The sequence below is a fragment of the Oncorhynchus gorbuscha genome, linkage group LG16 (assembly GCF_021184085.1).
Source record: "Oncorhynchus gorbuscha isolate QuinsamMale2020 ecotype Even-year linkage group LG16, OgorEven_v1.0, whole genome shotgun sequence".
Classification (NCBI taxonomy): domain Eukaryota; kingdom Metazoa; phylum Chordata; class Actinopteri; order Salmoniformes; family Salmonidae; genus Oncorhynchus; species Oncorhynchus gorbuscha.
Window position 1 is genome coordinate 7,428,977 of NC_060188.1, and position 27,559 is coordinate 7,456,535.

The 27,559-nt window shown below is 45.7% G+C and overlaps 1 protein-coding gene across 1 annotated transcript in view; it reads right to left on the bottom strand.

The window, feature by feature from the left end:
- The window catches only part of tex2 (testis expressed 2), a 55,163-nt gene that overhangs the window by 26,941 nt on the left and 663 nt on the right, over positions 1-27,559 (bottom strand). Inside the window, 2 exon segments of the mRNA XM_046305313.1 lie at positions 1-139; positions 24,253-24,368. Coding sequence (XP_046161269.1) covers positions 1-114 — 114 coding nt within the window. The 5' untranslated portion in view covers positions 115-139; positions 24,253-24,368.

Below are 27,559 nucleotides of genomic sequence, written 5' to 3' on the forward strand. Positions count from 1 at the left end.
GCGCTGCACCTGCAGCTTGGGGCCTGGGGGCGGGCGGGGGAGCGTGGAGGAGGAGGGTGTACTGTCAGCAGCATGGCTGTCCTTCCTGCTACTGTTGCTGCCCTGGCTGGTCATGACCACACTCCACAGGGCTCACAGCCTGGAGAGGGGGAGAGAGAGGGGGAGAGAGAGAGGGATGAGGGAGAGAGAACGAGTGGTGTGGAAGAGGCAGGGACAGAGAGAGAGAGTGAGAAAGAAAGAGAGAAAAATATTGGTTTAAAGATAGAATCCTTAGCTGCTACATCGATTTTTGACCATTGATTCTTGAGGAATATAACTTATAAGTGCCTCATGAGCTTAGTTCAACTGTCGTACCCCATCAGAACCAAAAATATACTTTTTTTTTACTCTGAAGTTCGTAGTTTAGCTTATTCATTCGACCATTTAAAAAACAAGCACACATAAAACTTAAAGCCATACTTGCACGTTAATAAAATCATCGAGGATAACACACAATAAAGTCTGGGACTTATTTCTATTGTGGTCCTCTTGAGACAAGATGGCTGGACAAGATCCAACACAGTGTGGCAGTGAAATAATAAAACATAGAAGAACATCTATCTCATCATTCCAGTTACATCACAGAGGCAAACAATATATATATAACAATATATAATATGTAAACAATATATATGTAAACAAAAACTATATAGCCTCAAAACATGGTAACAACTATCCTTGCATCCACAGCTCTGTCTTTGAATTTGAGAGTGGTTACATTTCTCCAGGCTCATCCCTCATTTTTCTTTTACCAAAACAGAGGCTATGGTGTCCACTTTGTCATTGTTTCAATTAAGGATTCTAGCTTTAATTGAGGCACCAAGCTTGCTGGTTCCCACTGCTCGCTCCATGGATAAACGAATGCTCCTAGCGCTGTCTCTCCCAAGCATCTTTGACCGGTGTTTTCACATACTGATTGTATCCTACTGGTGCATGTGTGATCAAGTCCTCCTCTTTCTCTCTGTTTATCCTACTGGTGCATGTGTGATCAAGTCCTCCTCTTTCTCTCTGTTTATCCTACTGGTGCATGTGTGATCAAGTCCTCCTCTTTCTCTCTGTTTATCCTACTGGTGCATGTGTGATCAAGTCCTCCTCTTTCTCTCTGTTTATCCTACTGGTGCATGTGTGATCAAGTCCTCCTCTTTCTCTCTGTTTATCCTACTGGTGCATGTGTGATCAAGTCCTCCTCTTTCTCTCTGTTTATCCTACTGGTGCATGTGTGATCAAGTCCTCCTCTTTCTCTCTGTTTATCCTACTGGTGCATGTGTGATCAAGTCCTCCTCTTTCTCTCTGTTTATCCTACTGGTGCATGTGTGATCAAGTCCTCCTCTTTCTCTCTGTTTATCCTACTGGTCCATGTGTGAGCAAGTCCTCCTCTTTCTCTCTGTTTATCCTACTGGTGCATGTGTGATCAAGTCCTCCTCTTTCTCTCTGTTTATCCTACTGGTGCATGTGTGATCAAGTCCTCCTCTTTCTCTCTGTTTATCCTACTGGTGCATGTGTGATCAAGTCCTCCTCTTTCTCTCTGTTTATCCTACTGGTGCATGTGTGATCAAGTCCTCCTCTTACTCTCTGTTTATCCTACTGGTCCATGTGTGATCAAGTCCTCCTCTTTCTCTCTGTTTGTCCTACTGGTGCATGTGTGAGCAAGTCCTCCTCTTTCTCTCGGTTTATCCTACTGGTCCATGTGTGATCAAGTCCTCCTCTTTCTCTCTGTTTATCCTACTGGTGCATGTGTGATCAAGTCCTCCTCTTTCTCTCTGTTTATCCTACTGGTGCATGTGTGATCAAGTCCTCCTCTTTCTCTCTGTTTATCCTACTGGTCCATGTGTGATCAAGTCCTCCTCTTCTCTCTGTTTATCCTACTGGTGCATGTGTGATCAAGTCCTCCTCTTTCTCTCTGTTTATCCTACTGGTCCATGTGTGATCAAGTCCTCCTCTTTCTCTCTGTTTATCCTACTGGTCCATGTGTGATCAAGTCCTCCTCTTTCTCTCTGTTTATCCTACTGGTGCATGTGTGAGCAAGTCCTCCTCTTTCTCTCGGTTTATCCTACTGGTGCATGTGTGATCAAGTCCTCCTCTTTCTCTCTGTTTATCCTACTGGTCCATGTGTGATCAAGTCCTCCTCTTTCTCTCTGTTTGTCCTACTGGTGCATGTGTGATCAAGTCCTCCTCTTTCTCTCTGTTTATCCTACTGGTGCATGTGTGATCAAGTCCTCCTCTTTCTCTCTGTTTATCCTACTGGTGCATGTGTGATCAAGTCCTCCTCTTTCTCTCTGTTTATCCTACTGGTGCATGTGTGATGAAGTGAAGTTGCTGTCTGTTTATCCTAGGTCATTTCATTGGTCGGAGCTTGTTTATCCTACTGGGAGGCGGGTTGTGGGTTGTGTTTATCCTATTATTGGATCAATCCTCTGTACTACCATGATTTTCCTAAAATCCTAGAAAAAGTTGGTGTGTTTATCCTACTGAGAATGTTGAAACACTTCAATCAACACTTTATTCTACATGAGCATCAATATTATTTTTGAAAAAATACTCCACAGATATAGTTCCTTTGTAACTTTTGGATATAATTTTTATAGCCCTGGACAACAATGAACAAGTCCTGCATCTTTTTCGATTCATCCAAAGATTTTGACACGTTGATCAAAATGTTACTTTCTGCATTATTATAGATTCATGATTTTGTTCATTCAAACGGCTGTGCATTGGTCGGATGTGTTTTCGGGAGGCGGGTTGTGGGTTGTTTGCGAACTCATTTTTAGCTCATGATTATACATTGTGACATGGCTGTTACTTATAGTCCTGTTTATGATAGAGACCAATTTGTTCATTCAAACAACTGTTTTGATTCAACCAGGGCCAAGATATCCTGTGGTGTGACACAGATTGGAAATAATTTGAATTTTTGAATCTAACTATTTCATGATCTATATCAATGAAAAAAATACAAAAGAAAATTGCTGTGTCTTCTCATCCCTGACCTCTATTCTCTTTGGTGAGGATGAACCAAGTAGTTTTATCACACAAGAGTTTTGATTAATGAAGCCTAACTCAGGCATGGACACATTTTCTGAATGGTTCCAGATCCTAAACAAATCATCTTTAAATGTCATGATGAAATCTTCCTCGAACTGAGCCTTTAATGTATCACCAAATCTCAAAGACTAGTAAGATTTAAATATTGCCAAAGTTATCCCCCTAATATCACAAATTATTGGCCAAATCTGTACTAATCATGATTTTCTAAAATCCTAGAAAAATTGGTGTGTAAAGAATGTTGAAACAATTCAATCAACACTTTATTCTACATGAGCATCAATATTATTTTTGAAAAAATACTCCACAGATAAGATTCCTTTGTAACTTTTGGATATAATTTTTATAGCCCTGGACAAAATGAACACGCTCTCTGCATCTTTTGAAATCTGCCATCATCAGAAAGATTTTGGTTTGGTTGATCATGAAATGTCCTAACTAAATTGCATTATTATAGTTTAGATTATACATCTTTATCCTGTTTATGATCAGAAAGACTAGTGGTTTGTTCATTCAGGCTGTGCATCAACCAGGGCAATCTGATCATCAGAAAGACTAGTGGTTTGGTTCATCAGGCTTCCTAACTCTATAGTTAATCTGCCATCATCAGAAAGACTAGTGGTTTGGTTCATCAGGCTTCCTAACTCTATAGCTTAATCTGCCATCATCAGAAAGACTAGTGGTTTGGTTCATCATTAATGAAGCCAACTCAGGCACCTAACTTTTCTGAATGGTTCCAATCTGCAATCATCAGAAAGACTAGTGGTTTGTTCATCAGGCTTCCTAACTCTAAAATAATCTGCCATCATCAGAAAGACTAGTGGTTTGGTTCATCAGGCTTCCTAACTCTAGCTTAATCTGCCATTCATCAGAAAGACTAGTGGTTTGGTTCATCAGGCTTCCTAACTCTATAGCTTAATCTGCCATCATCAGAAAGACTAGTGGTTTGGTTCATCAGGCTTCCTAACTCTATAGTTTAATCTGCTATCATCAGAAAGACTAGTGGTTTGGTTCATCAGGCTTCCTAACTCTACAGCTTAATCTGCCATCATCAGAAAGACTAGTGGTTTGGTTCATCAGGCTTCCTAACTCTATAGCTTAATCTGCCATCATCAGAAAGACTAGTGGTTTGGTTCATCAGGCTTCCTAACTCTATAGTTTAATCTGCCATCATCAGAAAGACTAGTGGTTTGGTTCATCAGGCTTCCTAACTCTATAGTTTAATCTGCCATCATCAGAAAGACTAGTGGTTTGGTTCATCAGGCTTCCTAAGTCTATAGCTTAATCTGCCATCATCAGAAAGACTAGTGGTTTGGTTCATCAGGCTTCCTAACTCTATAGTTTAATCTGCCATCATCAGAAAGACTAGTGGTTTGGTTCATCAGGCTTCCTAACTCTATAGTTTAATCTGCCATCATCAGAAAGACTAGTGGTTTGGTTCATCAGGCTTGCTTCCTAACTCTATAGCTTATTGACCCATATCTAATTTACTGTAATATTGTCTGGGCCAGTAAATATACCTCCTAACTACACAAATTACTCATTATACAAAATACATTTGCAAGACTAGCCACCTCCTCTAATTCCCCGGCTCCATCTACACCTTTGTTTAAGAAACTCAATATCTTGTCTATTTACAACATTAATGTACAGCAAATTATGCAATTTCATATACAAATACTCAAAACCCCAGACAGTTTACCTTTCAATGGATTCTTCCAGGTTCATTCTGAAATCCATCTATACAACACAAGACACTGTGTCTGCATGCATTTGTGTGTGATTTATAATGACAGATCTGAATATAGAAGTTTGAAAAGACTTCCAGAAAGTACAAATGGTAATGGCTTGTGGGCTTGGATGGACACACACACACACACACACACACACACACACACACACACACACACACACACACACACACACACACACACACACACACACACACACACACACACACACACACACACACACACACACACACACACACTGATAACCTTCACCCTCCCCACTGCCACACCTCACATAATCAATTCTCTATCAGATACAGAGGTACCACACTCATCTTCACATTGCCAAAATATCACCATCCCTCAACAATGTCAAGCGAAGACTGGAGGTCAGCCTGATGAACCAAACTACTCAGTAATCTCCTCCATAAAGCCTAATTCTCACACATTCACATGCACACACACACACACACACACACACACACACACACACACACACACACACACACACACACACACACAGACAGACAGACAGACAGACAGACAGACAGACAGACAGACAGACAGACAGACAGACAGACAGACAGACAGACAGACAGACAGACAGACAGACAGACAGACAGACAGACAGACAGACAGACAGACAGACAGACAGACAGACAGACAGACAGACAGACAGACAGACAGACAGACAGACAGACAGACAGACAGACAGACAGACAGACAGACAGACAGACAGACAGACACAGACAGACAGACAGACACACACACAGACACAGACACAGACAGACAGACACAGACAGACAGACACAGACACACAGACACAGACACAGACACAGACACACACACACACACAGACACAGACACAGACACAGACACAGACACAGACACACACAGACAGACAGACACAGACACAGACACAGATTTAAACAAAACAGTTGCTTTTGTTTTTTGACATTACTGATCAATTCATTTATACATATAATTAGTAGGTTTACTAGGTTCTATTTTAACAAACTCATTTTATTTTTGTACTTATGCATTGAATATAATTATTTTGTGGTGTGGTTTTCATCCAAGCACATCTGCACACTGTTTTTCATCTGTATTGTTGTCTATCACTTGTTTTCTTTGGTGCAAATAAATACATAAATAAATCCCTCAACAAAAAAAGGAATTCAGAATGGATATTACAGAAAACAAACACACTGCACACAAAACACACTGTAATTAATGCAAAATGGGTCGTGCTGTGAGCCCCGGCTGGTAGATCATACAGTAACAAGCCAGTCATTGTTTTTCCCAACAAGGCTGAACCACAGACAATAATCAGTGAGTGATTTCCTAACTTAGGCGTGGTGTTGTTATTGAGTTATTCTAGCTTTTTATTCCTGCCCATTGTATAATTATCTGGGTAGCCATACCACACACACACACACACACACACACACACACACACACACACACACACACACACACACACACACACACACACACACACACACACACACACACACACACACACACACACACACACACACACACACACACACACACACACACACACACACACGGAGGCTGGTGAGGGGAGGACAGCTCGTAATAATGGCTGGAACGGAATGGTATCAAACACATGGAAACCATGTGTGATGTGATTGATACCATTCCATTGATTCCGTTCCAGCCATTACTATGAGCCATTCCTCCCCAAATAAGGTGCCATCAGCCACCTGTGACACACACACACACACACATATACACCCCCCCCCCCACCCCAAATATACAAACACACACATCTCTCAAGCCTGCAAGTGGTTGATAAAAGCCTCTAATGGAAGATGAAGAGATAGAAACAATGAAACTGGTAGGCTGTGATTGTTTCTTTACATCCCAGAAAGCCTTTCTTCCCACTAGAGGCTCAGCCTGAATTGGTTCTCTTTCATAGTCATTTGCTGGACAGAAGGACACAGTGTTTGACTCTTCTGCATGCCCCTTTTTTTGCTGGGCTGAAATAGGTTTTCTCTAGTGTCTAAGCGAGGGAGTGTGTGTTTGTGTGTGTGTGTGTGTGATATTTAAGTCATGGCAATGCAGGCACAAGAGATCAAAAATAAGGAAATAGAGCCACAGGGGCCTGTAGTGGAAACAGAGGACCTTCAGAGACTAGTCTTTGAAGAGGAATTGAAACAGGGGAAAATGCTTTTGAAGTGAGAGGCCACAGATCAGGGCTGAGAGGGAGGGTGAGGATGACATCCTGGTGATCAAAGGTTAAACGACAGACTAAAAGATGAGAGGTAAAAGGGCAGAAAGATTTGCCTGGCTACCCAGACTCCTTGTTCCGACCAAACGCTACGCCACGCCCACGGATGTTAGTTTCTTCTCCGCAATGAGTCTGGCTCTGAGTACCTCCCTGACCCTTCACCGAATGTAAACACATTCGGGCCGTCTGATGATTGGTCCAGAAACCGATGGGTTGGGCCAGAACACACGAGGGGTAAAGTGGCGAGGTGAAAATGTGTCATTGTTTTTGATACTCTGATTGGTTAGAGACGATCCAGTCGCTGATGACTTTGTTTTGTACAACGCCCCTCGTGCCCCTGGTCACCACAAACGACTTCAATGACGGCAGTCTCAGACTAAAGTATGTAGCGAACGACAGAGCAACGGAACAATTCAGTGTGAGTCGTCAGGCTACAGAAAGATCCCATTGAACCAGATTTCTGGATCCAACAGCTATAGGAGGACAACCAGAAAGTCAACCAGGAGAGGAAGAGGATCCATACAGAGCCTTAGTGCTGAGCATCTGACAACACACACAGAAAGTCAACCAGGAGAGGAAGAGGATCCATACAGAGCCTTAGTGCTGAGCATCTGACAACACACACAGAAAGTCAACCAGGAGAGGAAGAGGATCCATACAGAGCCTTAGTGCTGAGCATCTGACAACACACACAGAAAGTCAACCAGGAGAGGAAGAGGATCCATACAGAGCCTTAGTGCTGAGCATCTGACAACACACACAGAAAGTCAACCAGGAGAGCAAGAGGATCCATACAGAGCCTTAGTGCTGAGCATCTGACAACACACACAGAAAGTCAACCAGGAGAGGAAGAGGATCCATACAGAGCCTTAGTGCTGAGCATCTGACAACACACACAGAAAGTCAACCAGGAGAGGAAGAGGATCCATACAGAGCCTTAGTGCTGAGCATCTGACAACACACACAGAAAGTCAACCAGGAGAGGAAGAGGATCCATACAGAGCCTTAGTGCTGAGCATCTGACAACACACACAGAAAGTCAACCAGGAGAGGAAGAGGATCCATACAGAGCCTTAGTGCTGAGCATCTGACAACACACACAGAAAGTCAACCAGGAGAGGAAGAGGATCCATACAGAGCCTTAGTGCTGAGCATCTGACAACACACACAGAAAGTCAACCAGGAGAGGAAGAGGATCCATACAGAGCCTTAGTGCTGAGCATCTGACAACACACACAGAAAGTCAACTGGAGAGGAAGATCATCCAGAGTGAGCATTGTGGAAAACGATTGACAACATTGAAAACATCCTAAAACAAAGGAAGTTCCATGCAGGTTAGGGATCTTTAGCAGCTATAAAGCTACAATGGAATAGGAGCAATATGTTGCAATCTGAGCAAGGCACGTAACACAGCTCTGGAAGCGTCTGCTAAACGACAGAATGTTCGAGTAACATGGTTGAAAACTGTTGAGCATCTGAAAACACTCCAAAGTTGAGATTGTAAAGGAGCCCTAAGCTCTTGGTGCTGAGCATCTGACAACACACAGAAAGTCAACAGAGAGGCAAACCTGAGTGGAGACAACACACATCATCAAAGCAAGGCCCCTTAATCAGATAAAACCTGATTTGCCCTCTGCATCAGACAGACAGACAGACAGACAGACAGACAGACAGACAGACAGACAGACAGACAGACAGACAGACAGACAGACAGACAGACAGACAGACAGACAGACAGACAGACAGACAGACAGACAGACAGACAGACAGACAGACAGACAGACAGACAGACAGACAGACAGACAGACAGACAGACAGACAGACAGACAGAGAGGGGAGTGAGAGGGAACAGAGATGGGGAGAGAGATGGAAGGAGAAACAGGGGTGAGAGATGGAAGGAGAAACAGGGGTGAGAGGGAACAGAGATGGGGAGAGAGATGGAAGGAGAAACAGGGGTGAGAGGGAACAGAGATGGGGAGAGAGATGGAAGGAGAAACAGGGATGAGAGATGGAAGGAGAAACAGGGATGAGAGATGGAAGGAGAAACAGGGGTGAGAGGGAACAGAGATGGGGAGAGAGATGGAAGGAGAAACAGGGGTGAGAGAGAACAGAGATGGGGAGAGAGATGGAAGGAGAAACAGGGCTGAGAGATGGAAGGAGAAACAGGGATGAGAATGGAAGGAGAAACAGGGGGAGAGATGGAAGGAGAGCCAGGGATGAGAGATGGAAGGAGAAACAGGGGTGAGAGATGGTGAGAGATGGAAGGAGAAACAGGGATGAGAGATGGAAGGAGAAACAGGGGTGAGAGATGGAAGGAGAAACAGGGGTGAGAGATGGAAGGAGAAACAGGGGTGAGAGGGAACAGAGATGGGGAGAGAGATGGAAGGAGAAACAGGGGAGAGAGATGGAAGGAGAAACAGGGGTGAGAGATGGAAGGAGAAACAGGGATGAGAGATGGAAGGAGAAACAGGGGTGAGAGATGGAAGGAGAAACAGGGATGAGAGATGGAAGGAGAAACAGGGGTGAGAGATGGAAGGAGAAACAGGGATGAGAGATGGAAGGAGAAACAGGGGTGAGAGATGGAAGGAGAAACAGGGATGAGAGATGGAAGGAGAAACAGGGATGAGAGATGGAAGGAGAAACAGGGGTGAGAGGGAACAGAGATGGGGAGAGAGATGGAAGGAGAAACAGGGGTGAGAGATGGAAGGAGAAACAGGGGTGAGAGATGGAAGGAGAAACAGGGATGAGAGATGGAAGGAGAAACAGGGGTGAGAGATGGAAGGAGAAACAGGGATGAGAGATGGAAGGAGAAACAGGGGTGAGAGATGGAAGGAGAAAGGGGATGAGGGGAAGGAGAAACAGGGATGAGAGATGGAAGGAGAAACAGGGATGAGAGATGGAAGGAGAAACAGGGATGAGAGATGGAAGGAGAAACAGGGATGAGAGATGGAAGGAGAAACAGGGGTGAGAGATGGAAGGAGAAACAGGGGTGAGAGATGGAAGGAGAAACAGGGGTGAGAGATGGAAGGAGAAACAGGGGTGAGAGGAAGGAGAAACAGAAGGAGAAACAGGGGTGAGAGATGGAAGGAGAAACAGGGGTGAGAGATGGAAGGAGAAACAGGGGTGAGAGATGGAAGGAGAAACAGGGGTGAGAGATGGAAGGAGAAACAGGGGTGAGAGATGGAAGGAGAAACAGGGGTGAGAGATGGAAGGAGAAACAGGGGTGAGAGATGGAAGGAGAAACAGGGGTGAGAGATGGAAGGAGAAACAGGGATGAGAGATGGAAGGAGAAAACAGGGGTGAGAGATGGAAGGAGAAACAGGGGTGAGAGATGGAAGGAGAAACAGGGGTGAGAGATGGAAGGAGAAACAGGGGTGAGAGATGGAAGGAGAAACAGGGGTGAGAGATGGAAGGAGAAACAGGGATGAGAGATGGAAGGAGAAACAGGGGTGAGAGATGGAAGGAGAAACAGGGGTGAGAGATGGAAGGAGAAACAGGGGTGAGAGGGAACAGAGATGGGGTGAGAGATGGAAGGAGAAACAGGGGTGAGAGATGGAAGGAGAAACAGGGGTGGATGGAAGGAGAAACAGGGGTGAGAGATGGAAGGAGAAACAGGGGTGAGAGATGGAAGGAGAAACAGGGGTGAGAGATGGAAGGAGAAACAGGGATGAGAGATGGAAGGAGAAACAGGGGGGTGAGAGATGGAAGGAGAAACAGGGGTGAGAGATGGAAGGAGAAACAGGGGTGAGAGATGAGGAGAAACAGGGGTGAGAGATGGAAGGAGAAACAGGGGTGAGAGATGGAAGGAGAAACAGGGGTGAAGGAGAAACAGAGATGGAAGGAGAAACAGGGGTGAAGAGATGGAAGGAGAAACAGGGGTGAGGAGATGGAAGGAGAGAAACAGGGGTGAGAGATGGAAGGAGAAACAGGGGTGAGAGATGGAAGGAGAAACAGGGGTGAGAGATGGAAGGAGAAACAGGGGTGAGAGATGGAAGGAGAAACAGGGGTGAGAGATGGAAGGAGAAACAGGGGTGAGAGATGGAAGGAGAAACAGGGGTGAGAGATGGAAGGAGAAACAGGGGTGAGAGATGGAAGGAGAAACAGGGGTGAGAGATGGAAGGAGAAACAGGGGTGAGAGATGGAAGGAGAAACAGGGAGAGAGATGGAAGGAGAAACAGGGGTGAGAGATGGAAGGAGAAACAGGGGTGAGAGATGGAAGGAGAAACAGGGGTGAGAGATGGAAGGAGAAACAGGGGTGAGAGATGGAAGGAGAAACAGGGGTGAGAGATGGAAGGAGAAACAGGGGTGAGAGATGGAAGGAGAAACAGGGGTGAGAGATGGAAGGAGAAACAGGGGTGAGAGATGGAAGGAGAAACAGGGGTGAGAGATGGAAGGAGAAACAGGGGTGAGAGATGGAAGGAGAAACAGGGGTGAGAGATGGAAGGAGAAACAGGGGTGAGAGATGGAAGGAGAAACAGGGGTGAGAGATGGAAGGAGAAACAGGGGTGAGAGATGGAAGGAGAAACAGATGGAAGGAGAAACAGGGGTGAGAGATGGAAGGAGAAACAGGGGTGAGAGATGGAAGGAGAAACAGGGGTGAGAGATGGAAGGAGAAACAGGGGTGAGAGATGGAAGGAGAAACAGGGGTGAGAGATGGAAGGAGAAACAGGGGTGAGAGATGGAGAGAAACAGGGGTGGAATGGAAGGAGAAACAGGGGTGAGAGATGGAAGGAGAAACAGGGGTGAGAGATGGAAGGAGAAACAGGGGTGAGAGATGGAAGGAGAAACAGGGGAGAGATGGAAGAGAAACAGGGGTGAGAGATGGAAGGAGAAACAGGGGTGAGAGATGGAAGGAGAAACAGGGGTGAGAGATGGAAGGAGAAACAGGGGTGAGAGATGGAAGGAGAAACAGGGGTGAGAGATGGAAGGAGAAACAGGGGTGAGAGATGGAAGGAGAAACAGGGGTGAGAGATGGAAGGAGAAACAGGGGTGAGAGATGGAAGGAGAAACAGGGGTGAGAGATGGAAGGAGAAACAGGGGTGAGAGATGGAAGGAGAAACAGGGGTGAGAGATGGAAGGAGAAACAGGGGTGAGAGATGGAAGGAGAAACAGGGGTGAGAGATGGAAGGAGAAACAGGGGTGAGAGATGGAAGGAGAAACAGGGGTGAGAGATGGAAGGAGAAACAGGGGTGAGAGGAACAGAGATGGGGAGAGAGATGGAAGGAGAAACAGGGGTGAGAGATGGAAGGAGAAACAGGGGTGAGAGATGGAAGGAGAAACAGGGGTGAGAGATGGAAGGAGAAACAGGGGTGAGAGATGGAAGGAGAAACAGGGGTGAGAGATGGAAGAGAAACAGGGGTGAGAGATGGAAGGAGAAACAGGGGTGAGAGATGGAAGGAGAAACAGGGGTGAGAGATGGAAGGAGAGATGGAAGGAGAAACAGGGGTGAGAGATGGAAGGAGAAACAGGGGTGAGAGATGGAAGGAGAAACAGGGGTGAGAGATGGAAGGAGAAACAGGGGTGAGAGATGGAAGGAGAAACAGGGGTGAGAGATGGAAGGAGAAACAGGGGTGAGAGATGGAAGGAGAAACAGGGGTGAGAGATGGAAGGAGAAATGGGGAGAGAGATGGAAGGAGAAACAGGGGTGAGAGATGGAAGGAGAAACAGGGGTGAGAGATGGAAGGAGAAACAGGGGTGAGAGATGGAAGGAGAAACAGGGGTGAGAGATGGAAGGAGAAACAGGGGTGAGAGATGGAAGGAGAAACAGGGGTGAGAGATGGAAGGAGAAACAGGGGTGAGAGATGGAAGGAGAAACAGGGGTGAGAGATGGAAGGAGAAACAGGGGTGAGAGATGGAAGGAGAAACAGGGGTGAGAGATGGAAGGAGAAACAGGGGAGAGAGATGGAAGGAGAAACAGGGGAGAAACAGGGGTGAGAGATGGAAGGAGAAACAGGGGTGAGAGATGGAAGGAGAAACAGGGGTGAGAGGGAAACAGGGGTGAGAGAGATGGGGAGAGATGGAAGAGGGGTGAGAGATGGAAGGAGAAACAGGGGTGAGAGATGGAAGGAGAAACAGGGGTGAGAGATGGAAGGAGAAACAGGGGTGAGAGATGGAAGGAGAAACAGGGGTGAGAGATGGAAGGAGAAACAGGGGTGAGAGATGGAAGGAGAAACAGGGGTGAGAGATGGAAGGAGAAACAGGGGTGAGAGATGGAACAGGAGAAACAGGGGTGAGAGATGGAAGGGGTAGAAACAGGGGAGAGATGGAAGGAGAAACAGGGGTGAGAGATGGAAGGAGAAACAGGGGTGAGAGATGGAAGGAGAAACAGGGGTGAGAGATGGAAGGAGAAACAGGGGTGAGAGATGGAAGGAGAAACAGGGGTGAGAGATGGAAGGAGAAACAGGGGTGAGAGATGGAAGGAGAAACAGGGGTGAGAGATGGAAGGAGAAACAGGGGTGAGAGATGGAAGGAGAAACAGGGGTGAGAGATGAGGAGAAACAGGGGTGAGAGATGGAAGGAGAAACAGGGGAGAGAGATGGAAGGAGAAACAGGGGTGAGAGATGGAAGGAGAAACAGGGATGAGAGATGGAAGGAGAAACAGGGGTGAGAGATGGAAGGAGAAACAGGGGTGAGAGGGAACAGAGATGGGGTGAGAGATGGAAGGAGAAACAGGGGTGAGAGATGGAAGGAGAAACAGGGATGAGAGATGGAAGGAGAAACAGGGGTGAGAGATGGAAGGAGAAACAGGGGTGAGAGATGGAAGGAGAAACAGGGGTGAGAGATGGAAGGAGAAACAGGGGTGAGAGATGGAAGGAGAAACAGGGGTGAGAGATGGAAGGAGAAACAGGGGTGAGAGATGGAAGGAGAAACAGGGGTGAGAGATGGAAGGAGAAACAGGGGTGAGAGATGGAAGGAGAAACAGGGGTGAGATGGGGCGGTTAAATAATTGCCTACTTACATACATTGCCAAATAAAAGTTACCATGCTACTGAAAATAGTTTACGGTCGTGTTTTCTAGTGAGCAACATGGAGCCTGTAGCCAGTCAGATTGTTCTGAGACTGTTTGAAGGGTAGACTCCATTAGATTAGGGGAAAGGGGATACCTATTCAATTGATGCATTCAACCAAAATGTGTCTTCCATATTTAACCCTCAGAAAGGTGCGGGTGTTCGGCTCTGAGTTTCAAACCAGCAACCTTTCGGTTAATGGCCCAACGTTCTTAACCAATAAACGATCAGACGAGAGAGTGAGGAAACAGGAGAGAAGTCTGGTTGGTCTGAGACATTGAGGAAGCTAGATTAAGACTAAGAGAGAGAGACAGATTCAGTATGTATGGTTAGTCTGAGGTAAAGGAGTCTAGATTAAACAAGGAGAGAGTGAGATAATGAGAGGGAGAGAGAGAGGCAGATTCAGTATGTATGGTTAGTCTGAGGTAAAGGAGGCTAGATTAAACAAGGAGAGAGTGAGATAATGAGAGGGAGAGAGAGAGAGGAGATTCAGTATGTATGGTTAGTCTGAGGTAAAGGAGGCTAGATTAAACAAGGAGAGAGTGAGATAATGAGAGGGAGAGAGAGAGGCAGATTCAGTATGTATGGTTAGTCTGAGGTAAAGGAGGCTAGATTAAACAAGGAGAGAGTGAGATAATGAGAGGGAGAGAGAGAGAGACAGATTCAGTATGTATGGTTAGTCTGAGGTAAAGGAGGCTAGATTAAACAAGGAGAGAGTGAGATAATGAGAGGGAGAGAGAGAGGCAGATTCAGTATGTATGGTTAGTCTGAGGTAAAGGAGGCTAGATTAAACAAGGAGAGAGTGAGATAATGAGAGGGAGAGAGAGAGGCAGATTCAGTATGTATGGTTAGTCTGAGGTAAAGGAGGCTAGATTAAACAAGGAGAGAGTGAGATAATGAGAGGGAGAGAGAGAGGCAGATTCAGTATGTATGGTTAGTCTGAGGTAAAGGAGGCTAGATTAAACAAGGAGAGAGTGAGATAATGAGAGGGAGAGAGAGAGGCAGATTCAGTATGTATGGTTAGTCTGAGGTAAAGGAGGCTAGATTAAACAAGGAGAGAGTGAGATAATGAGAGGGAGAGAGAGAGAGAGACAGATTCAGTATGTATGGTTAGTCTGAGGTAAAGGAGGCTAGATTAAACAAGGAGAGAGTGAGATAATGAGAGGGAGAGAGAGAGGCAGATTCAGTATGTATGGTTAGTCTGAGGTAAAGGAGGCTAGATTAAACAAGGAGAGAGTGAGATAATGAGAGGGAGAGAGAGAGAGCAGATTCAGTATGTATGGTTAGTCTGAGGTAAAGGAGGCTAGATTAAACAAGGAGAGAGTGAGATAATGAGAGGGAGAGAGAGAGACAGATTCAGTATGTATGGTTAGTCTGAGGTAAAGGAGGCTAGATTAAACAAGGAGAGAGTGAGATAATGAGAGGGAGAGAGAGAGACAGATTCAGTATGTATGGTTAGTCTGAGGTAAAGGAGGCTAGATTAAACAAGAGAGGCAGATTCAGTATGTATGGTTAAAGGAGGCTAGATTAAACAAGGAGAGAGTGAGATAATGAGAGGGAGAGAGAGAGGCAGATTCAGTATGTATGGTTAGTCTGAGGTAAAGGAGGCTAGATTAAACAAGGAGAGAGTGAGATAATGAGAGGGAGAGAGAGAGGCAGATTCAGTATGTATGGTTAGTCTGAGGTAAAGGAGGCTAGATTAAACAAGGAGAGAGTGAGATAATGAGAGGGAGAGAGAGAGGCAGATTCAGTATGTATGGTTAGTCTGAGGTAAAGGAGGCTAGATTAAACAAGGAGAGAGTGAGATAATGAGAGGGAGAGAGAGAGGCAGATTCAGTATGTATGGTTAGTCTGAGGTAAAGGAGGCTAGATTAAACAAGGAGAGAGTGAGATAATGAGAGGGAGAGAGAGAGAGAGACAGATTCAGTATGTATGGTTAGTCTGAGGTAAAGGAGGCTAGATTAAACAAGGAGAGAGTGAGATAATGAGAGGGAGAGAGAGAGAGACAGATTCAGTATGTATGGTTAGTCTGAGGTAAAGGAGGCTAGATTAAACAAGGAGATGGTGAGATAATGAGAGGGAGAGAGAGAGGCAGATTCAGTATGTATGGTTAGTCTGAGGTAAAGGAGGCTAGATTAAACAAGGAGAGAGTGAGATAATGAGAGGGAGAGAGAGAGGCAGATTCAGTATGTATGGTTAGTCTGAGGTAAAGGAGGCTAGATTAAACAAGGAGAGAGTGAGATAATGAGAGGGAGAGAGAGAGGCAGATTCAGTATGTATGGTTAGTCTGAGGTAAAGGAGGCTAGATTAAACAAGGAGAGAGTGAGATAATGAGAGGGAGAGAGAGAGGCAGATTCAGTATGTATGGTTAGTCTGAGGTAAAGGAGGCTAGATTAAACAAGGAGAGCGTGAGATAATGAGAGGGAGAGAGAGAGAGAAAGACAGATTCAGTATGTATGGTTAGTCTGAGGTAAAGGAGGCTAGATTAAACAAGGAGAGAGTGAGATAATGAGAGGGAGAGAGAGAGTCAGATTCAGTATGTATGGTTAGTCTGAGGTAAAGGAGGCTAGATTAAACAAGGAGAGAGTGAGATAATGAGAGGGAGAGAGAGAGAGACAGATTCAGTATGTATGGTTAGTCTGAGGTAAAGGAGGCTAGATTAAACAAGGAGAGCGTGAGATAATGAGAGGGAGAGAGAGAGAGAAAGACAGATTCAGTATGTATGGTTAGTCTGAGGTAAAGGAGGCTAGATTAAACAAGGAGAGAGTGAGATAATGAGAGGGAGAGAGAGAGAGAGACAGATTCAGTATGTATGGTTAGTCTGAGGTAAAGGAGGCTAGATTAAACAAGGAGATGGTGAGATAATGAGAGGGAGAGAGAGAGACAGATTCAGTATGTATGGTTAGTCTGAGGTAAAGGAGGCTAGATTAAACAAGGAGAGAGTGAGATAATGAGAGGGAGAGAGAGAGAGAGACAGATTCAGTATGTATGGTTAGTCTGAGGTAAAGGAGGCTAGATTAAACAAGGAGAGAGTGAGATAATGAGAGGGAGAGAGAGAGAGAGACAGATTCAGTATGTATGGTTAGTCTGAGGTAAAGGAGGCTAGATTAAGAGAGAATGAGAGGTAGATAAAGAGAGAGAGAGAGTTTGCTGAGTCCACCCATTACTACTTAGCATTGAGCTCCACACCAGTGAGCCTGTCTGTTCTGTCACAAAGACACAGCTCAATATGCTGGTGTACATTACCATGACAGGGCTAGGTAAAAAGGTGACACATGCAGGTATGTAGCCAAACTGGCACATACATACGTGTGTGTGTGTGTGTGTGTGTGTGTGTGTGTGTGTGTGTGTGTGTGTGTGTGTGTGTGTGTGTGTGTGTGTGTGTGTGTGTGTGTGTGTGTGTGTGTGTGTGTGTGTGTGTGTGTGTGTGTGTGTGTGTGTGTGTAAATGTATGCATTCACTACTGTAAGTCTCTGTGGAACAACACAAAACCCATAACAGCCTACAGACAGTGTGCATTCTGCTGCCACCTGCTAAGTGAAATGAATCACCAGAAAACCTCTCTTTCTCTAATTAGAGAGTCAGTGGTGTGTATTTCACTGCATCCCCACTCTCTGTCTATATATATTTATCTCCCTTGCCCCACCTCTCTCCCTCTCTCTCTCTCTCTCTTGCTCAGAACAGAGCACTCAGCCATGCCGGATCAAACCGGTTCTGTCTCCCATTCATCATCATTGCCATCTCACAGGCAGAACTTACTGTCAACGTCTCCAGCCTCTCCAGGATCAAGACAAGCTGTTGCCATGTCAACTGTGAGAGAGCTCCACTCTACCATCTCCATCTCTACTATTATCCTCAGGTTCCTCCTCCTCAGAATCTGACCTTCAACAAGTGTTTGTTAGCAACAACTGTTGGTTAGAAACAGACAGTTCTGTGGGGAGTATTTTCAAGTTCCTTACAGAGTGGTAATGAGGAGAGGAGAGGAGAGGAGAGGAGAGTCCTGTGTCAGTCTCTGAGAGGGAGCTGAGGAGATCCACACATAACCTCACTTAAGTAATACTAATGTTGTGGAATGGCTGTTTAGTCATATGTGATGACATTAGACTAAGCTGGGGATGTAGTGGATTTGGTGTGTATGGCTGAGCAGTATCAACCTGGGATCAACTGGTTTTCATCTTTGCCTTTTAGCATGTATAGAAATATGAATGTGGTCATGCCATTGACAGATGCACCTCAGGGAGTATAGAATGTACTGGAGGATTAGTGTGTTGAAGAATACTAGGAGGGCTGCCTGTGGAGTTTCAGCAGTCACTGTGTGTAAGCCTTACATATACACAATCCATAGGTCTGAGGGAGAGGGGGAGGGAAGATGGAAGAGATGCTCTGCGGCTGATGGAGGGAGAAGGTGATGGCGAGAGAAAGAGAAAGATTGAAAGGCAAGAGAGACGGATGAGAAGGTAAAATACAACATCTGGCATGAGGGCATCGTTCTTCTATAACTGTCACTAAATATTAAAATATATCTACATTTATGACAAGCAACAATGTCACTTTGAGGGATTTGTTTAGCCAGGCTAAAACCTAACTGAAATCTAGGGTCAAACAAAGACTGTTGGGATTCAATTCTACTGAGTGGATGTTATAGTATTTCCCTTCCCCTTTCCTCAGCTCTGGTGCATTAGACAGCACACAGACTGCATCCATCCCTCTTTCTTAAACAAAAGCAGCAGTACTGATATCCCCAGCCCAGCCAGCTCCCCCAGTACTGATATCCCCAGCCCAGCCAACTCCTCCAGTACTGATATCCCCAGCCCAGCCAACTCCTCCAGTACTGATATCCCCAGCCCAGCCAACTCCTCCAGTACTGATATCCCCAGCCCAGCCAGCTCATCCAGTACTGATATCCCCAGCCCAGCCAGCTCCCCCAGTACTGATATCCCCAGCCCAGCCAGCTCCCCCAGTACTGATAGACCCAGCCCAGCCAGCTCCTCCAGTACTGATATCCCCAGCCCAGCCAGCTCCCCCAGTACTGATATCCAAAGCCCAGCCAGCTCCTCCAGTACTGATATCCCCAGCCCAGCCAGCTCCCCCAGTACTGATATCCCCAGCCCAGCCAGCTCATCCAGTACTGATATCCCCAGCCCAGCCAGCTCCCCCAGTACTGATAGACCCAGCCCAGCCAGCTCCTCCAGTACTGATATCCCCAGCCCAGCCAGCTCCCCCAGTACTGATATCCCCAGCCCAGCCAGCTCATCCAGTACTGATATCCCCAGCCCAGCCAGCTCCCCCAGTACTGATAGCCCCAGCCCAGCCAGCTTCTCCAGTACTGATAGCCCCAGGCCAGTCAGCTCCTCCAGTACTGATAGCTCCAGTCCAGTCAGCTCCTCCAGTACTGATAGCCCCAGCCCAGCCCGCTCCTCCAGTACTGATAGACCCAGCCCAGTCAGCTCCTCCAGTACCGATAGACCCAGCCCAGTCAACTCCTCCAGTACCGATAGCCCCAGCCCAGTCAGCTCCTCCAGTACTGATAGCCCCAGCCCAGTCAGCTCCTCCAGTACTGATAGCCCCAGCCCAGTCAGCTCCTCCAGTACTGATAGCCCCAGCCCAGTCCGCTCCTCCAGTACTGAGCCTTTGTCAGTAATTTAATCGCTCCACTGCAGACACACTTTATAAGGAAAATATCAATTATAATATCTACCAATCAGCTAGACAGAATGAAGACTCTTAATAAGTAATCTCACCAAATGGATATTGCTTCAAATTTTAATGACGAGAGTTTATACTTTCACCTAGAAAGAAGGCATGTCAAGAGAGAGGGATGGATAGAGGGATATCAAGGGAGTAGGGATACAGGAAATGGAGAGAGTGAGAAATTGTGGGAGAGATGTATAAATGGGGAGATAAATAGATATAGATCTCTCAGAGGGTCCTATTAAATAAATAAAAAGTCCATCCTATGCCTCCTGAGTCTGTCACCGCCCCCACATCTGTCGACCCCAACCACGTCTGTCTCCCCTAGCCTCCAGTCCCCATCCGCCCAGGTTGAGGTGAGCTGACTGAGCGAGGGGAAATTACACAACCAGCTATGAGAGAACCCACACAGGGTTATGGTTGGGGATTATGGACTGTCCAGTGCACGCAGGTAGAGTATGCACCAGCATCAGGACCACAGCCCTTTACCTCAGCATCAGGACCACTGCCCTCTACCTCAGCATCAGGACTACAGCCCTCTACTGCATAGCTAACACAACACTATGGCTCTGCTTCTGTCCAGGATGCATGGGAGACTTCTGATTACTCAGAAGCACACGTGCAAACACGCACACACACACAGACAGACAGACTCAGACATTATGCACACATACTGTAGGCACTCGCGCGCGCACACACACACACACACACACACACACACACACACACACACACACACACACACACACACACACACACACACACACACACACACACATGGATTCTAAGGAAACTCATGTGATAATAAGCGTATTAGCTCAGTTTGGTTGGGGAGAGGGGGAGAGGGGGAGAGGGGGAGAGAGGGAGGCTGTGCATCTCCCAGCCCACACAGGGGACAACAATGTGGGGGTGGTAACACTCAAGGCTCGGCCTACGTTTTGGATCTCCATGGAGATGGGGTGGGAGAGTGTGTGTGTGCTGCTGGGGAACACATAAACACCTGATTCAATATAAGGTCAATCCATTGGAATTCAGTCACTTTTTGACAGCATCCCCTTTGATTGACACATAACTTTCCATACATGTTTCCTCATGGAAGAAGTGGTCAGAAAGGGACGTTTTGGACCTGAATGACAAAACATTCCAGAAATAAAAGTTGCTCAAAGTTGACCTATGTTGCACACCCCACCATACCATGACACATCCATGTCTTCATCACTGGAAAAGAATGGGAATATCTGTTGTTTTAAATAATACTGTCAATCCTCAATTGGAAACCTATTCAACCTATTCAATGTACATTTCAATGGTGTATCAGCTGCAGTCGTCTGAAGGGATAGGTCCATTCCGTTAGTTCTATTTCTATGATTGAAATGACACCCACCCTGTTTTCTAGAGCATATTGTGTCTCAACCGATGGCGGGCACAACACAAACACTGCAGATTATGTAAAGTAGGATCTAAACTACAACATATGCAAATATGAAGAAAAATAATCTGAGTTGACGTTTTTAGATAATTGACGTTAAATGTTAAAAAATGTCATCATTTTTATTAAAAACAATTTTTTTTCAAGAAATGATCAAATAGTTTGACCACATTGTTTGTAAGGTTTTGTAATCTTGTAAATGATATGAATCTCAAAGGTTCATCTTTTCCAGTGATGAAGACATGGATGTGTCATGGTATGGTGGGGTGTGCAACATAGGTCAACTTTGAGCAACTTTTATTTCTTGAATGTTTTGTCATTCAGGTCCAAAACGTCACTTTCTGACCACTTCTACAATGGGCAAATATGTATAGAAGGTTTTGTTCAAACCAAAAGGTGTTGTTGTCAAAAAGTGATTGAATTCAAATGTATTTAACCTACTGCATTGTGCGAAGACCAGTGTGAATACATACATACACATACACAGATATAATGCATTCACATAAACATTACAGGGAACAGGGTAAATAGCTTTATCTGACTAGCAAATTCACTTTGCAATTAACTGACCTGAATTCCATCTGGCCTAGTAGCAGCTATAGTGTGTGTATAGTGAATGTATCTCTACACTGTGTGTGTGTGTGTGTGTGTGTGTGTGTGTGTGTGTGTGTGTGTGTGTGTGTGTGTGTGTGTGTGTGTGTGTGTGTGTGTGTGTGTGTGTGTGTGTGTGTGTGTGTGTGTGTGTGTGTGTGTCAGTAGGACTCCATCCATACGCACGTACGTGCACGTAGTCTGTGTACGTATGCGTATGTGTTTTGAACGAATCTCCAGAATCTGCTAACAGGAAGAGAACACTTCCTGCTCTGAGAGCACCTCAACAGAAAGGGACGTACCACCCTGGTCAAACACAAGTAACTAAATATTTAACTTAACAATTCTTCCAAAAGCAATGAGGGACCAAATCAGAAGTCAACACAAGACAGGATCATGTTATGTAGTTATTCAAACACTGGCCTCTGTAGATTGAAAGTAGCTGAAATTAGTCTGCCTCACAGTAAGGCTAACAGAACCAGTCGATAAGCAAACACACACATACACACACACACACACACACACACACATTCAATCACACAGGAGAGGAATCGATGTGCGTACTGAACCCAGATACCATCCTACACACTGGTTGTTAAAAGAAGCAGTCGTGACTTGTTTCTTTAAGGCTGAGTGCTGAGACAGTCAGTCAGACATGGCTGGCCAGACAGCCTCAAGCTGAATGTATTTAGACTTGGGGAGAACCTACAGCCCTGCAGCTCAACCTGAAAAGTGGAAAAGCTCAATGCACATAGTTGATAGAAGTAGCCATGATGCTAACCTCATCCCCAGGCATTGGGCATTAACATAGGTACATGCAGACACACAGACACACAGAGACACACACACACACACATATACACACAAACACATGCTTATCCCCCACACCATCACCCCCTATCCCCCACGCCATCACCATCATCCCCTATCCCCCACGCCATCACCATCACCCCCTATCCCCCACGCCATCACCATCATCCCCTATCCCCACACACACCATCACAAGATATCCCCAACACCACGACCCCCTATCCCTCCCACACACCATCACAAGATATCCCCAACACCACGACCCCTATCCCTCCCACACACCATCACAAGATATCCCCAACACCACGACCCCTATCCCTCCCACACACCATCACAAGATATCCCCAACACCACGACCCCCTATCCCTCCCACACACCATCACAAGATATCCCCAACACCACGACCCCCTATCCCTCCCACACACCATCACAAGATATCCCCAACACCACGACCCCTATCCCTCCCACACACCATCACAAGATATCCCCAACACCACGACCCCCTATCCCTCCCACACACCATCACAAGATATCCCCAACACCACGACCCCCTATCCCCCACGCCAAGACCATCATCCCCTATCCCACCATCATCCCCTATCCCCACACACACCATCACAAGATATCCCCAACACCACGACCCCCTATCCCTCCCACACACCATCACAAGATATCCCCCACACCATCACTCCCTACCCCACACACCATCACCCCCTACCCCACACACCATCACCCCCTATCCCCCACGCCATCACCATCAACCCCTATCCACCCACACACACCATCACAAGATATCCCCCACACCATCACTCCCTACCCCACACACCATCACCCCCTACCCCACACACCATCACCCCCTACCCCACACACCATCACCCCCTATCCCCCACACCATCACCATCAACCCCTATCCACCCACACACACCATCACAAGATATCCCCCACACCATCACTCCCTACCCCACACACCATCACTCCCTACCCCACACACCAGCACCCCTATCCCCCACACCATCACCCCCTATCCCCACACCATCACCCCCTATCCACCAACACACACCATCACCCCTATCCCGCCACACACACCAGCACCCCCTATCCCCACACCATCACCCCCTATCCACCAACACACACCATCACCCCCTATCCCGCCCCACACCATCACCCCCTATCCCCCCACACCATCACCCCTATCCCCCACACACACCATCACCTGCTATCCCCCACACAATCACCCCCTATCCCGCCACACACCATCACCCCCTATCCCGCCACACACCATCACCCCCTATCCCGCCACACACCATCACCCCCTATCCCGCCACACACCATCACCCCCTATCCCGCCACACACCATCACCACCTATCCCCACACCATCATCATCAATGCGGTGAGATAATGCAAACCTCTCAGCATGGTTAATGTATGCCAGGAAAAGGCACAGTGGTTTAAAGGGTTTGGACGGATGGACAGAGAAAAAGAGAGAGAGGGTGATAAATAGAGAGAGAAAAGAAACAGAGGAAAAGAGCGATAGACAGAAATAAAGAGACAGAAAGAGGCTGTTCAAGGCTGGATCAATCCTCCCTCTCTGTGAGGTCAGGCCATACAGTCCCCATGCAGGGTCCCGATCAATAGGAGCTCATATTCAGGCTTACCTTGAGACTTCAGTGGCATTCAATCTGCTGCCTCTGGCCTGGGCTGCAACACTGTCTGTCCTCACTGACAGTCACACACACAGCCAGGCCATGGATCATGCTGCTGCTTTAGAGGTCTGCATGGGAGAGAGAGACATCGGTTGTGGTGAGGGGGAGCACTAGAAGGTATATCATTATCTTACTGTCACACACACACACACACACACACACACACACACACACACACACACACACACACACACACACACACACACACACACACACACACACACACACACACACACACACACACACACACACACACACACACACACACACACACACACACACACACACAGCGGTAGCACTCTGATTAGCAGATAAACCCTGAATGCCACTTCACTCTCAATCAGCAGACAGACTGCAGTTCTGTGAATGAACTGGGACTCATAAGATATTAATGTGCCGAACTTGTCTCCAACACAAACGCATGGATGAATGACAAACCCCCCTGATACCCCAGTAACCCTGTTCACCAGAGAGAGACAGTGTGAGCAGAGAGAACAGAGACTGAGGTGTTCAGGTAAGGAGAGATCGAATGGTGACTGAACTCTGTGTTCAGCTAGTTACCAGTGTAGCTACAATGTCAATGCTTTTACCACAAAAACACATACATAAGTATGTGTAATGACAGGATTATAGCACGACTGATGTCAATGAGATACAGCAGACATGAGCCCACACTCAATTCCTCTGTCTCCCTATTCATTATTGAAACCAACATCAGTATCTGTCTCCCTATTCATTATTGAAACCAACATCAGTATCTGTCTCCCTATTCATTATTGAAACCAACATCAGTATCTGTCTCCCTATTCATTATTGAAACCAACATCAGTATACAAATCCTATAGAATGAGATATTTGCACCTCAAATTGTCCATGTCTGGCTCAGTTTCAGAAGGAACAGAAGGGCCTATACCTAGCTGATTCATCATCTATCTCTGTGATACCTAGCTGATTCATCATCTATCTCTGTGATACCTAGCTGATTCATCATCTATCTCTGTGATACCTAGCTGATTCATCATCTATCTCTGTGATACCTAGCTGATTCATCATCTATCTCTGTGATACCTAGCTGATTCATCATCTATCTCTGTGATACCTAGCTGATGCATCATCTATCTCTGTGATACCTAGCTGATTCATCATCTATCTCTGTGATACCTAGCTGATTCATCATCTATCTCTGTGATACCTAGCTGATTCATCATCTATCTCTGTGATACCTAGCTGATTCATCATCTATCTCTGTGATACCTAGCTGATGCATCATCTATCTCTGTGATACCTAGCTGATTCATCATCTATCTCTGTGATACCTAGCTGATTCATCATCTATCTCTGTGATACCTAGCTGATTCATCATCTATCTCTGTGATACCTAGCTGATTCATCATCTATCTCTGTGATACCTAGCTGATTCATCATCTATCTCTGTGATACCTAGCTGATTCATCATCTATCTCTGTGATACCTAGCTGATTCATCATCTATCTCTGTGATACCTAGCTGATTCATCATCTATCTCTGTGATACCTAGCTGATTCATCATCTATCTCTGTGATACCTAGCTGATTCATCATCTATCTCTGTGATACCTAGCTGATTCATCATCTATCTCTGTGATACCTAGCTGATTCATCATCTATCTCTGTGATACCTAGCTGATTCATCATCTATCTCTAGCTGATACATCTATCTCTGTGAGCTGATTCATCATCTATCTCTGTGATACCTAGCTGATTCATCATCTATCTCTGTGATACCTAGCTGATTCATCATCTATCTCTGTGATACCTAGCTGATTCATCATCTATCTCTGTGATACCTAGCTGATTCATCATCTATCTCTGTGATACCTAGCTGATTCATCATCTATCTCTGTGATACCTAGCTGATGCATCATCTATCTCTGTGATACCTAGCTGATTCATCATCTATCTCTGTGATACCTAGCTGATGCATCATCTATCTCTGTGATACCTAGCTGATTCATCATCTATCTCTGTGATACCTAGCTGATTCATCATCTATCTCTGTGATACCTAGCTGATTCATCATCTATCTCTGTGATACCTAGCTGATTCATCATCTATCTCTGTGATACCTAGCTGATGCATCATCTATCTCTGTGATACCTAGCTGATTCATCATCTATCTCTGTGATACCTAGCTGATTCATCATCTATCTCTGTGATACCTAGCTGATGCATCATCTATCTCTGTGATACCTAGCTGATGCATCATCTATCTCTGTGATACCTAGCTGATTCATCATCTATCTCTGTGATACCTAGCTGATTCATCATCTATCTCTGTGATACCTAGCTGATGCATCATCTATCTCTGTGATACCTAGCTGATTCATCATCTATCTCTGTGATACCTAGCTGATTCATCATCTATCTCTGTGATACCTAGCTGATTCATCATCTATCTCTGTGATACCTAGCTGATGCATCATCTATCTCTGTGATACCTAGCTGATTCATCATCTATCTCTGTGATACCTAGCTGATTCATCATCTATCTCTGTGATACCTAGCTGATTCATCATCTATCTCTGTGATACCTAGCTGATTCATCATCTATCTCTGTGATACCTAGCTGATTCATCATCTATCTCTGTGATACCTAGCTGATTCATCATCTATCTCTGTGATACCTAGCTGATGCATCATCTATCTCTGTGATACCTAGCTGATTCATCATCTATCTCTGTGATACCTAGCTGATTCATCATCTATCTCTGTGATACCTAGCTGATGCATCATCTATCTCTGTGATACCTAGCTGATTCATCATCTATCTCTGTGATACCATAGCTGATGCATCATCTATCTCTGTGATACCTAGCTGATTCATCATCTATCTCTGTGATACCTAGCTGATTCATCATCTATCTCTGTGATACCTAGCTGATTCATCATCTATCTCTGTGATACCTAGCTGATTCATCATCTATCTCTGTGATACCTAGCTGATGCATCATCTATCTCTGTGATACCTAGCTGATGCATCATCTATCTCTGTGATACCTAGCTGATTCATCATCTATCTCTGTGATACCTAGCTGATTCATCATCTATCTCTGTGATACCTAGCCAATAATACTTCAGAATATTACTAAATGGAGACCTGCGATCACTGCTTCACAGCTCAGAGCCTATAGACAACGACCTCTAGGCGGTCTGCTTGCTGCAAATGATATGTCTGTTAATAACAAGAAACCATGACATAAACACTGTAGCATAAACAAAGA